This window comes from Myotis yumanensis, unplaced genomic scaffold (genome assembly GCF_028538775.1).
Source record: "Myotis yumanensis isolate MYYU_CA2020_CCGP unplaced genomic scaffold, mMyoYum1.0.hap1 SCAF_13, whole genome shotgun sequence".
In the NCBI taxonomy this organism is placed as follows: domain Eukaryota; kingdom Metazoa; phylum Chordata; class Mammalia; order Chiroptera; family Vespertilionidae; genus Myotis; species Myotis yumanensis.
Window position 1 is genome coordinate 17,724,530 of NW_027223764.1, and position 13,162 is coordinate 17,737,691.

Consider the following 13,162-nt stretch of genomic DNA (forward strand, 5'->3'; position numbering starts at 1 on the left):
CTCGCACTCGCTGACGGTGCTGGGCGCTGGCAGCAGGTGTGAGTGGTGGCTCCAGTGCCAGCAGCGGGTGTGAGTGGGGCCGTCACCAGCAGCGGGTGCGAGAGGCGACTGCCGGCCCCGCTCGCCCCTCAGGAGCAGGGGGAGGTGGAGAAGTCCTGAGAGGTGATTGGGGCTGGCAGCTGCCCCTCACACCTGCTGACAGTGCCTAGCGAGTGCTGGGCAGGACTGCGGTGCGTGGGAGCAAAGAATTTTCAGTAACCAATACAATAGAGGCTTGTTCCCGTAACAGCGACTAGCACCCCACCTTGGTCTGGTGCTCCCCCTCACCTGCTCCAGCATCCTGCCATGTTCCGCACACGCCCCCTCATGGTCAGCGCATGTCATAGTGACTAGTTGTTCTGTTGTTCAGTCTATTTGCATATTAGGGTTTTATATAGAGAGATTGTTTGGTTATTGTATGTGCCCTGACCAGGGATCAAACCTGCAACCTTGGCATATCAGAATGATGCTCTAACCAACTTAGCTATCTGTCCAGGGCCAGCACATGCATTTTTATTGTTTGTTTGTTTGTTTGAAATACCACTTGAGGATATTTTTCCATTGATCTTTTAGAGAGAGTAGAAGAGAAGGAAAGAGAGAGAAACATCGATGTGAGAGAAACACATCGATTGGTTGCCTTCTGCACGCGCCCTGACCAGGGCCCTGGCTGGGGAGGAGCCTGCAACCAAGCTACGTGCCCCTGACCGGAATTGAACCTGGGACCCTTTGGTCTGCAGGCCAATGCTCTATCCACTGAGCCAAACCAGCTTGGGCAACACATGCATTTTTAAAAAATAGTTCCTTTTTTTTTTTTTTAAATATATTTTATTGGTTTTTTACAGAGAGGAAGGGAGAAGGATAGAGAGTTAGAAACATCGGTCAGCTGCCTCCTGCACACTCCCCACTGGGAATGTGCCCGCAACCTAGGTACATGCCCTTGACCGGAATCGAACCTGGGACCCGTGAGTTCACAGATCGTCGCTCTATCCGCTAAGCCAAACCGGTCAGGGAATAGTTCCTTCTTAAGGATAATTTTTTATGTTCAATAAATACTTTCAGGTGTATATTGGACTCTTAGTTGCTCCTCTTCTTTTCTGAAACTCTCCCTACACCAGTGCATTCACATTCTCTCTGTAGGTTTTTTTTTTTAAATCATTTTTTACCTTCTGCCCCTAGCCAGATGGCTTTGTAATAAGAGGCTGTTTGGGAGTGGCCTCACTAAGGATTGCATGGACACTGACTGCAGCATGCTGGTGACTGAGTTGTTGATGTGTTGCTGCTCCATATCTGACAATTATCGTTTTCAGCATAGGAACATAAAAAGAATGACCATATAAAATGTGTCTATTAACAAACTTTCTTTAAAAAGTGGTAAAATGTAGCTCTAGCTGGTTTGGCTCAGTGGATAGAGGGTTGGCCTACAGACTAAAGGGTCCCAGGTTCAATTCCTGGTCAGGGCACATGCCCGAGTTGCGGGCTCGTTCCCCAGTGGGGGCGTTCAGGAGGCAGCAGATCAATGGTTCTCTCTGATCATTGATGTTTCTCTCTCTCTCTCCTCCCTTCCTCTCTGAAATCAATAAAAAGAAATACGTATTTTCAAAAAGTGATAAAATATACATTACATAAAAGTTACCATCCTAACCATTTTTAAGTGTACAGTTCAGCAGTGTTAAGCACATTCATATTTTTTATGCAAGCCTGACAAATTTTTAAAATTTGATTTTGGCCCTAGCTGGTTTTGGTCAGTGGTTAGAGCATCGGCCCATGGACTGAAGGGGTGCAGATTCGATTCTGGTCAAGTCCATGTTGGGCACGTGTAGGAAGCAAGCAATCAATTGATGTCTCTCTCACATAGATGTTCTCTCTGTCTCTACCCCTTCCTTCCACACTCTAAACATCAATGGGAAAAATATCCTCGGGTGAGGATTAACCAAAAAAAAAATTTATTTTGAATCATTTTAAATTTAAAGAAGTTAGAGATAATACAGAGTTCCTTTATTTATTTTAAAAAGATATTTTTATTGATATCAGTGGGAGAGAGAGAAAGAGACACATGAGTGATGAGAGAGAATCATAGATTGCCTTTTGCACACCCCCTACTGGGAGACTGAGCCTGCAACCCGGGCATGTGCCCTGACCCGGAATCGAACGGCGATCTCCTGGTTCATAGGTCCATGCTCAACCATTCAGCCATGCTGGCAGGGCTACGGAGTTCCTTTATATCCCTCACCCATTTTCTACATTTGTCCAAGTCTACCAATTTTGGTACATTACTATAAATTACACTACTCACCAGTTTTCCCACTAAAGTCAATATTCTGTCCCAAGATCCAATCCAGCATATACTATATTTAGACAAAGTTTTAAAAAATGAAAACGCTTTAGCTAGAACTATGTTAATTAATTCTCCATGTGATAATTATATGACTGGAGGAGTTATTGAATATTATTTTTTTTCCTGTTACTGAGTTCTGTAGTTGGGATATAAATATAGAATGAGTGGTTACTGAAAGTCAAAAGAGATTCTAATTTTTAGAAAATTCTCATTTTTAGAAAATAATGTTGAGTTTCCATGAAGAGCAGGAAGTGTTGCCAGAAACTTTCCTTGCAAACTTCCCTTCTCTGATAAAGGTGGATATTCATAAAAAAGTAACTGACCCAAGTGTAGCCAAAAGCATGATGGCTTGCCTCCTATCTTCACTGAAGGCTAATGGTGAGTACATATTTGTGGAGTTGCTGGTGTTTGGGTTAGGTGGGGACAGGACTATATTTTAGGTTAAAAAGAAGTGAATTATAGTGAATGTACATTCCCTTCACCCCCATTTATGATTTGGCTTCTGAATTATTAGTTGTGCAAGAATTGCATGAGTATTAATCATTGAAAAAGGCTACTCTTACACAATGAATGCTTATTTTGAGCCTCAAGTAAACGAGAAGTGAACACCTGAGGTTATATTTATTTTGCCAGAAGACTCATAAATGATAGTTGAAAGTTAAATGAACCTTGGGGAGAAATTTTATTTAGGAATGCAATCACCAGTTTTTTTCAAGCTTTAGCCAAGCTTGAAAACTCAACCTTCAAAAATATGTGGCTTTACATAAGTATGAAGTCTTTTTCTGTGAAGGGCCAGTTAATAAGTATGCTAGACTTTAAGGTCTGCATACAGTTTCTGTTGCAATGCTTTTTAAACGGCCTTTTAAAATTGTAAAAAACTAACTGTAATCTTTGGACAATACAAAAGTGGGCAGCTTTTGAGCCCTCATTAGAGGGTTGTTGATACATGAGAATGCACCTGTTGCATATTTGTATCATTTGAATCAGTGTTGTCCTTTTGTGGGATAATTTAAACAACTCTGCGTGATTCTTAGTGTTGTGCTTGGAACTTAATATTAAAACGTTAAGCAGAGGTATCCTTTGCTTTCAGGTCTCTTACAAACTCTTCCCCAAAAGGTTTTCCTTCTGGAGAAGAGTTTCACTTACAGTTGAATTTTTTCAATTGAGGTATATTTGACAGTTAAGAATTGTATATACTTATTGTACAATTTGATGACTTGGAATATATTTCGAAATAACCACATTCAAGCTAGTTAACATATCCATCATTTAAGATAGTTATCACTGCAGTATTTAATAATAATCATTATTAATATTCATTTAATATTAATACAAATTTTAAAAATTGTAGGCTAATAGACAAGTTCTATGATTTGTTTGAAATATATTAAAAGAGTAGTCACAATTTATATCCACAATTCTACTTATTAATGTATTTTGATTATTTGTTTTATTTCTAGGCTCCCGGGGGGCTTTCTGTGAAGTGAGACCAGATGATAAAAGAATTCTGGAATTTTACAGCAAGTTAGGCTGTTTTGAAATTGCAAAAATGGAAGGATTTCCAAAGGATGTGGTTATACTTGGTCGAAGCCTGTGACATTTGACACTATGAACTGCCTGAAAGTCTCTTAACTTCACCTGGTGGGTGGTGGTGGGGGTCTTTATACAGTTCAGCCTCTGGAGTGGCCACAGATCAGCCAATTGGGATTGGAAACAAAGAAGACTATGTAAAACTCACGCATCATATTTTGAGACTACTCACTGGTTAGAAGATAGTACTTCTGCAAATCCTATATGAAATAGATATGTGGGCCCCTTTTTGGGTGTTGTGTTAGGTGTCAAGACCTCTTACATGGGCTTATAGGAAGGGGGTCTTCAATAAATCTAGTCAGCACTGTTTTCTGCATTTCTCACCTTAGAGTAATCAAAATCATTTGTCATCCTCCTTGGCTTATTGAATGAAATGTCTCTTATTCTTTGGGGACATGGCAGAGATGAGAAAGATTTTAGTGGGTTTCAGAGCCTTCAGGGTGGAAATTCCAAGTGGGATGGTTGTGGCATAGTATAAGCTGAATAAATGGTTTCAATTTTGGGCAGTTATTCTGCTTTTTGTAAAGCTGTGGCCAATTGTCTCCTGTAGTGATGATTGGTTCAGGCATGTTGTGCTTCGTAGGGACAAATGTGCATTTGTTTGTGGCAAAAGCCTAAAAATGACAAGCTTGTAAATTTTTTGTATATAAACTAGCTGTGATCTGCCTACCTTTGTGTTTACCGGTTTTGTAATTTTTTTTTCATTTTGAAAATGAAAGGTGTGATTCAGGATGGCACTTTGAATAATATAAATCAATGGAAAGTGAATTTTTCTTTTGTCTTTGGTTGGTTGTTTAGGCTTTTTTTTTTTAGAAGTTTTATTTTTAAAGTGCCTCCCACCTAAGCTAGGCCACAACCACTTTGGGTATAAGAGCCTAACTTCATAGGACTCAATCTGTTGCAAGTGCAGTCACTTCTAGAAATTAACCTCAATACAGGTCAGCATGTGTAATGTTAGTTTGACATCTGTCAAGTAGGGTTCAGGGACTGATTGGTCCCATTTGCCCTCAGATCAGTTGTCCTTTAATTTCAAGACCTGTTACTACTGGTTTTATTAAATCACAGCCTAATTCTTGCATGTTTGTATCGAATTTTTAAAAGAGACAAATAATGAGTATACTTTAATCAATGACTTAATGATTAATTTTTCCTTTAGCCACAGATTCTGAGAGCTTCATGTATTTTAATTTAGATTTGGTGTATTTAAGGGTTCTGAGCATGAGGCTAGCAGGTAATTTCTGCAGGATTCATTTTTTCATTATGACTGGCTGACTTCTTCCTAGATCCATAACAGTATTTTATTATCAGCTTCCCTGTAGCTTTGTATCAGCTGATTAACTTTGAGCTGAGAAGGAAAGGGCAAGGAGAAGGAAACTTGAAACATACTTTTCTTGATAGGATTTCATCAGGATGGGCTTTGAGAGAGTCTTCAAGAGTGGTACCTAGAAGGGGTACCACTAGTGACTTCCAACCAAGGCCCATGAGTGGCACTGAATGGGTGAGATGAAGGGAGGAAAGGAAGGAGGCCTTCTCATTTTCAGGGTAGAAACCTCTAACTGATAGGATATAGTATGTTGGAAAGCTTGGACCACGTTTGAATTTTTAAGGGCTGAGGTGTGAAAGGAATATCTCTACAAGATAATGGTTTAAGTGGCTTAGTGTCACGGGTTTCTCTTTAAATACATTTTCTACACTAGTGAACAATTGTGGCATTTTATCTGGAGGATTTCAGGGCCAACCTCCTACGGAATCAAGATTTTTAGCATTCGCTTGTGGCTTTTTCTTGGCTTTTAATAACTTTGGCTAGTCTTCTGGTCACAGATGCTAACTGTGAAACAGATGTCCAGGCCTGTACATTCATCACTGTAGGATTGTAAAATGCTATGCTACCTTCTATGGTTGTGAATATTTATTAAGGTTGGAATGACATTACCTTGATTGTTTAGATCACAGCTCAGTTCCTGTAGAAAATGAACTGTAAATTATGTGAAGATCATGCAAGAGGCAAAATAAAACTTGAAGTGAATGTGTATGGTGGTGTACTGTGTAAACCTAATTTCTTTCTGCCTCCTACCTTTTCTGCCCTTCATGCCTCACCTGCAAGCAAGTATTCCTCCTCCCTCTTCATAGCTGTTCCAAGTTAAGGACTGACTGTTGAAGGCAGTCCTCTCCTACCATCTCCAGTAAAAGACCTCCTTTCAGGTTTTCCCAAGGCAAGGCAAAAAATAAAAGTAGACTGGCTCTTGGCTCAGTTTTAACTTGGGTGTAAATAACTTGGGAGCAAGTCCTTTGAGTGAGTTCCTGCCACCCAACAGGATAAGGAACATGCTTTGTGTGGTTCTTCATTGAACGATGACAGATGGGGAGAGTCGTCCAAATTATGAGACAGGAGTCCAAGGGGAAGGACGTTCTGGGATGATTTGGGAGGAGCTCGAAAGATTGCAGGAGTTAGTCCTGCTAGCAAGCGCCAGCCTCTGAAGCTCAATGAAGATAAGCCATGGATAGTAAGCTGCAAGGTCATTGGAGCTGGAAGCGTATCTAGGAGAGCGAGTGATTTGGGTACGAGATGCCTGGAGGTAGAATGTCACTTAAGGCTACTCACTCACTTGGAGCAAATGCAAATATGAGCGCATTTCCTTTGCTTTTTATAAGAAAAATGCTGCCCCGAAACACCTCTGCTGGGGGAATTGGAAAGGTTTCCGTTTTTATACCTGGTTTCCCTTTGACGTAAGTTTACCCCGGGTTGGGAGAGATGGAGACAGAGGGTGTGACGAGCTGGAGAACATGGAGGTAGGAGCTGCCCTCGGAAAGCCTTGGTGGTTGTAAGGAGGGCAACGGGAGCATTAATCCCAAATCCACACTTCCATAGTCTCTTCCTCCTTGCAGCTGCGAGCTCCTGGGCGAGGCCGGGCGGGGAAGCCCGGGCCCAGCGCTTCCGGTTCCCTCCCAGGCGAGCGTCCCCTTTAATAGGCGGGGCGGCGCCGCTGGGTTCCCCAGTACGTGTCGGGGGCGGGGTTCCCGGGCGCCCTCGCAGCATGGCCGCCGCGTTAGCGTCTTGGGGTCCGGAGAGCCGATCCCGGGCCGGGGGTGTCGGGGGGCTGCGGGCCCCAGCTCCGGTCACCATGGACAGTTTTTTCTTCGGTATTGAGGAAGGAGGGGTGAGGGTCGTCCTGGGGCGGGGAGAGGAAGGGGTGCAGGGGGTGCCCGGCATCGGTGGGGACGGAGGGGGCTCGCACGCGGCTGTTGGAGCGGAAGTGGGGGCCACCCCTGCCCAGATGTGCGGGGCGGGCTCAGGGCTGAGCGCCCAGGTGTCCGGAGAAGTGGTCGTGTAAATGGTGGTCGGTCAGTCCATGGCCACACGTGATGGAGTTTGGGGAAGCGGCCCCCCACCCCTCACAATCATGCACACTCACGCCATTATCTCTTCCAGGCTGCGAGCTTTCCGGCCACACCCGCTCTTTCACTTTCAAGGTAGAGGAAGAGGATGATGCGGAGCACGTGCTGGCTTTGACCATGGTGAGGGGTGCGGAAGGGGGGTGGTGGTGGATAGCTTGACCTGAGCAGGCCACTGGTGGGCTGCGGCCTGTAGCCCGCCCCCAACCTCTTCTTTAGGGGGAGTCACCTCTGCCCAAACCCCCAATCGCCTGCTCCCTTGGCCAGGTATTCAGAGAGACCCCTGAGTTTGAGCAAATTCTAGGGTAGATGCCTCCACTGTGTTGTCACCACCTGCTTAGGGAGGCCCCAAAGTCTTGTGTACCCTTCCCAGCTCTGCCTCACCGAGGGGGCCAAAGATGAGTGTAATGTGGTAGAAGTTGTGGCCCGTAGTCATGACCACCAGGAGATTGCAGTCCCCGTGGCCAACCTCAGGCTGTCCTGCCAGCCCATGGTGAGTTCCCTGGCCGTGCCTGGGGAAGGGGAAGCGGGGAAGGAGGGAGGAGGGAAGGACTGGGCTAGACCTTCCTCCTTGTCTTTCTCCCAGCTCAGTTTAGATGACTTCCAGCTTCAACCTCCTGTCACCTTCCGCCTGAAGTCAGGTTCTGGTCCTGTGCGGATCACTGGGCGGCACCAGATTGGTGAGAGTCCTCTCCTTTGCCGTCGGTGGACTCTCCATCAGGTCTCCTCCTCCCCGTTTTGGCTCCTCCTGACTCCACACTCTTGCCCCATCCCAGCCTTATCTCCCAGTGTAGCTGCCATACAGGTTCTGCATGATGTTCCTTCACTTTCTGTCCTACGCATGCCTACCTCCTTCATGGAACCTGTCTCAGCTGCTCCAGCTCCAGTGATGTAACCCTTTGGCTCTTTGTCACCCAGTTTAGTATCTGAGGTTCTTCCCATCTATTTTTTTTTAATATTTTTTTTTATTTTCAGAGAAGGAGAGAGAGGTAGAAACATCAGTGATGATAGAGAATCATTGATCAATTCCCTCCTACACGCCCCACACTGGGGATTGAGCCCACAACCCGGGCATGTGCCCTTGACTGGAATTGAACCCAGGACCCTTCAGTCCGCAGGTGGATGCTCTATCCACTGAGCCAAACTGGCTAGGGCGGTTGTTCCCATCTAGACTAAGCGCTGGGAGTTCAGGGCCCTGCCTAGCACCACAGTGCATGAATGAATAACATAATATGAAGGAGACCTGGCTTTAACCATCTCCCTTCCTTTTACTGCTTGTGTGTACACCAGTTACTGTAAGCAGTGTTTCTGAGGATGAAGAGAGCGAAGAAGAGGGGAGTGAGGAGAATGAGGAAGCTGAATTGTGCCCCATTCTGCCTGCTAAGAAACAGAGGGGCAGACCCTAGCCCTCCTTGGTGAGTGGGAGGGCAGGGTGCCCAGCAGGGTCTGGGAGGGCAGGAGGAGCAGATGAGGGCCTAGATGCTGATCCCTTCTTTGCTCTCCTCAGGTCAGCTAGCTGCCTGCCATACATGCCATACACCACGTTGCTGTACACGTATCAAGAATTTTAAATGTCTTCTTCATTGAAGAGGGGGGGTTGGGGTGGGGTCTTGGGCTGGTGCTAGGAGAAAGGGGGTCCCATTCTCCATAGGGTCCTGATGTTCTAATTCTGTACCATGCCTGGGGCTTCCCTTTTCTCCAGGAGTGGAACTCTGAACTGTCCTGACCCTCTCTCCCTACTGCCTTTGAGGTTGGAGGTCAGCATTTGAAGCTCAGGACTACATATTTTAAACACTTTTTACATTTTTGGATAAAGGATTAAATAAAGTGGTGTAGAGTTTTTTTGCAACTCGTGTGGCTTCTCTCCCTGCTGGGCTGGCATTCCCCTAGGGACCACCAGGTGGCACTGTGGCAGCACTGAGGGTGGCCCCAGGCCTGGGGGAGGGTGAAGAAATGTGGGATCCTGTTATCCCTAGGCCAGGCCTAGGCCCAAACTGCCTAGCTAGAAGAGGACCTCCCAACACCAAACCTATTTCCAGTTCCTACAGGTGGGGGAGGGCCATCCCAGGAGGTTATCAGCATCCAAACAAGGGGTCTGGGCCTCTGTCAGCACTCAGGCTGATGGGCAGGGGGGCAGATAAGGGGGTTTAAGCAGCCCGAGGAATGTGCATCTCTAGCCCCATGAGGGGGCTCAGGGTAGGGAGGAGGCCAGTCTTTGCTCCTCCTTTCAGCTGTGCAGACTGTCTCCGAGCTGATCTGGGCCCTTAGAAACCTGATTCCAGGGACCAGATGGAGGGGGTTGGCCAGATTGGGTGACAGGGAAACCAGAATCCTGGTGGCCTGGCATATGGGGGCAGAGAGGAGCCCTTGGGATTCAGCCTCGCACACACACACACCTCCGCCTGATCTAGGGGCTCTGGTGCCTGGAATCACTTGGTTCTGGGGCTTGGCTGCTGCTGTGCCCTGAAGAGAAAGGGATCTACTTGATGTGATGTGTTTGTTGTCTATGTGACCGACTCTGGGGTCAGCAGTTCAGCAGCTGTGTTGAAGGGGTGGGGGTGTCTCAATGCCAACAAACAAACAAACAAATAAAAGGTTCCCTCCTGAGATAGCCTGGGGCCAGACATGCTGAGGATGGACAGAAAACAGTGCCTGGTGGGGCCAGGCCCTCTCCCTCCCACAGATGAGTGCGCAAGTAGGAGGGGTCCCTAGATAACCTGAAGGGGCTGGTAGGGGCAGCTGAGGTAAGCTTTGGAGAGAATGTCTCTGGAAAGCATTCCCTCTTCAACACATCCCCTAGAAGAGGTTCCCTCCTCTTTGTGGTGAGGATCGAAGAGGCCCAGTTTACAACTTCCCTTTTTCCTTAAGTTGAAGATAACGGAAGATGATCCCTCTGTTTTGTAGTGATCAGGGTCGCAGGCCCCTTTCTCCTCGCCAAGAGGACTTTCCTGAAGAGCTTCTACCAGGAACCAGTGTGGAATGGGGCAGCCAGGCTTGAGACCAGTCACCTTCCCACAGCAGGGAGTAGCGGTGGTTCTCAATCTTGGCTGCACATTAGAATCACCTGGGAATCTTTAAAATCCTGATTTCTGGGCCTCATCTTCCGGAAATTCTGTTTCTTTGGGGCCACAACATTAGTAACAAACAGAATTTCCGGAGGATGAGGCCCAGAAATCAGGATTTTAAAAAGATTCCCAGGTGATTTTAATGTGCAGCCAAGGTTGAGAACCACTGGAGTAGAGGGATGGAGAGGGAGAAGCTGGCGCCCTCTGGTGGGCGAGGGTGAAACCACCGGTGGCCGTGTCGCTCCCCCACGTCGCCTCTTTGGGGGCTTGAGGCTTGCTGGGGCCCACGTGCCCCGCAAGTGGTCTGGGCCACCGAAGTTTGGGCGGAAGGCGAGGGGATAAGTTACTAAAACTGAATTAATTCGTTTGTTCATCCATCATTCACTGGAAGGGCTCCTGTTAGAGCTCTTCCCTACCTCTCACTTGCAGCCTCCAAAGCCCTTGGCACGTGCACGGTTGGAGGCGCGGGAGACCCGCTGGACGCTGGGAAAAGTAATCTCTCGGGGCTCGGTAGGGGGGAAGGCCGACCCAGCTACCCCCTGCGCACGGCTCAGCTCAAATATTTACCTCCAGCGACGCCGCTGATGGCTCATTGTATGCCTTGACTTTTGTCTTGGTGGGTCCCCTCCCGGCTGCTGCCCTCAGTGGGGGCCCAATCCACATCTGCCCCTCGGTCCTGGAGTTTCCCAGCCTGACCGGGCGCCCCGCGGATAGAACTAGGAATTCATTTTTCTCCCTCCTCGCCCCCGTCTCTCCTCGATTCCCATTCCTGCACCCTCAGCGCACAGTAGGAGCGCTGCCAATTCACTCGGCCACCGAGCGCAGAGGGGTGAAGGCGCACACCGGGTCTGCAGACCGCTCGGGGAAAGGCAGGCCTGCCTTTGGTGCGGAGACAGGGAACGACTCCCAGACGGAGCCCGAAGTGCTTAACGCGGTCTCGACGATTTGCATTTGAAGGGTCGGCGGAGAGTCCGCGGCGCTTTGAACGCGGGCGCAGGAGGCGCGAGATGGAGCGAGCGCCAGTCCCGGCGGCCTCCGCAAGCTGGGGGGGATTTGAGGGGCCAGGGGTGGGCCCGGACGAGGGATGCGTTTGGAAAGAGGCTGAAGGTGTGTGTTTGGGTATCCGCGAGGGTGTGTTTGCGGAGAGAAGCTGTGTTGGTGAGGAGTGTGTGTTTGTGTTTATAAGAGGAGAGAGAGAGAGAGAGAGAGAGAGAGTATTTGTGTTTGCAAAGTGTGGGGGCGGCCGGGAAAGGTGGCCAGGCTGTCACTCAGCCATCAGGTTGACAGGCGCTCCCTCATCAGGGCCAGGGAGCTCTGATTGCAGATTCAAGGAAACAAAATAGCAATTGTAATTACGGGGCTTTGATAAGATAAAGGAGCAGGCGAGCTGGCTGGGAGGCTAGCAAGGGAGTGAGGGAGGGAGAGAGCAGCCTGCTGGGGCCCCTAAGGAGTATTTGCATCTGTCACTCACAGAGTGTGCCCAGGCTGTACCTGGGGCCTGGTTAGGGTGTGTCCCCATCTGCACCCTCTAGAGACACAGGCTTTTGGGGAGATGAGAAGAATCCCCCCAAACTGAAGAGGATCAAGTTCAGGGGAAGTTCTCCAAATGTAAAGGAATTCTGGTCCTGTAGAGGCAGGCCTTTTGGTAGAGGTTAAGGAGCAGGACTAAAACCCTGACCTCCACACGTTTAGGCCCTAGATGCCCATCTTCTCTGGGGGAGAGAGAGGAGGGTGGGTTAAGATCACAGAGGTTCCGCCCAGGGCCTTCAGAACCTTCTGGGGACTCCAGAACCTGGTTGGACCCTGATCGGAGCCAGGAGCTTTGGCTTTCACCCCCACTCCAGGAAAGGCTGGTGCCCAGAGTGACTCTGGTTGTGACTGCAGGACTATGTACAACCACTAAGGGTAGGCTGGATGCCGGGGTCCTGCTCCCTGTTCTCATCAGACTGTTTTCAGAGGCCTGGTCCCTGGTGGGGAGAAGGCCCTTCCCATCCTCTGCTCTCCATCTCTCCACTCATTCATTCATTCATGTATGCAAATAAACCTTTTCAAGGGCCTACTATGTACAGGCATGAGATTAAGATGGTGAGTATCCCGCCTGCTTGAAGCAGTGCAGCTGGGGAGGTAGACACTCAACAGGTGTCCCTCAGACCTCTAACACGGAGGAGCACAATAAAGAAAAAGGGATGGTCTGGGCTGTGGGCACTGGAGCCCACCTCACCGGTCTCCCCACCCCCCACCCATGCGACCATCTCCCAGTGGGTTTAGCAAATAAATGGTTGTGTTTATGATTATTATCTGTTGGGACAAAGGGTGAAGGCAAGTCAGGGAAGCAGCCCATGGACTGAGGTCTAAATGCTTAGCCAGTTTCCCCATTACTTGTTCATTGAATACGAACTGCAGAACAACCCTGCCCAGCTCTGTGCCATGAGCTGCCAGTTCCGAGCTAAGAAGACATGGTCCTTGCCTGGAGATCTGCCTGGGCAAGAGCCAGTGGAGTGAACAGACTCCTGGAGGGAGAACAGGTGGGCTCAGGAAGTCCACTCCTCTGAGAAGGGTTGAGATCTTGGGACAAGTCCTCTGACTCTCTTTCCCCATGTGTACACTGCTCAGGGCTAGCATTATGGCTGGCAGTGGGGGAAGGTAGGACACAGAGAAAGGAGAGGTAGGCAGAACTTGGCTGTCTGCTGGAAAAAGGCCTGCGTTCTGCCTACGGCCTAATGGCTTCCCGAGACCACCC

At 48.3% G+C, this 13,162-nt stretch overlaps 2 protein-coding genes across 4 annotated transcripts in view; both read left to right on the forward strand.

The window, feature by feature from the left end:
* OGA (O-GlcNAcase) overlaps positions 1-5,996 on the forward strand; it is a 28,807-nt gene extending 22,811 nt beyond the window's left edge. Inside the window, exons 15-16 of one of the 2 annotated variants that reach the window (XM_070432452.1) lie at positions 2,593-2,752; positions 3,835-5,996. In XM_070432452.1, the coding sequence (XP_070288553.1) occupies positions 2,593-2,752; positions 3,835-3,971 (297 nt within the window). In that variant the 3' untranslated portion in view covers positions 3,972-5,996. The remainder of the gene's footprint in view (positions 1-2,592; positions 2,753-3,834) is intronic. The other variant, XM_070432453.1, reaches the window with a different exon arrangement.
* A 999-nt stretch (positions 5,997-6,995) lies between these two features.
* On the forward strand, positions 6,996-9,206 carry NPM3 (nucleophosmin/nucleoplasmin 3). Of its 2 annotated transcripts, XM_070431838.1 has the most exons (6): positions 6,996-7,105; positions 7,395-7,480; positions 7,731-7,850; positions 7,944-8,037; positions 8,648-8,772; positions 8,865-9,206. In XM_070431838.1, exons 1-5 carry the CDS (start codon positions 7,000-7,002, stop codon positions 8,761-8,763), a joined length of 522 nt encoding a protein of 173 aa, XP_070287939.1. In that variant the 5' UTR covers positions 6,996-6,999; the 3' UTR covers positions 8,764-8,772; positions 8,865-9,206. The 2 variants fall into 2 exon arrangements, with proteins under 2 accessions (XP_070287939.1, XP_070287940.1); XM_070431839.1 differs by lacking the exon at positions 8,865-9,206 and having other exon boundaries at positions 7,944-8,078; positions 8,648-8,711.
* Positions 9,207-13,162: the final 3,956 nt, after the last annotated feature.

Excerpts from the sequence above, each read along its gene's own strand:
- NPM3 (XM_070431838.1), top strand. The coding sequence starts at position 7,000 with ATGGCCGCCGCGTTAGCGTCTTGGGGTCCGGAGAGCCGATCCCGGGCC. Across the intron at positions 7,481-7,730 it reads ACGTGCTGGCTTTGACCATG|CTCTGCCTCACCGAGGGGGC; the intron begins GTGAGGGGTGCG and ends TACCCTTCCCAG. Across the intron at positions 7,851-7,943 it reads GGCTGTCCTGCCAGCCCATG|CTCAGTTTAGATGACTTCCA; the intron begins GTGAGTTCCCTG and ends TCTTTCTCCCAG.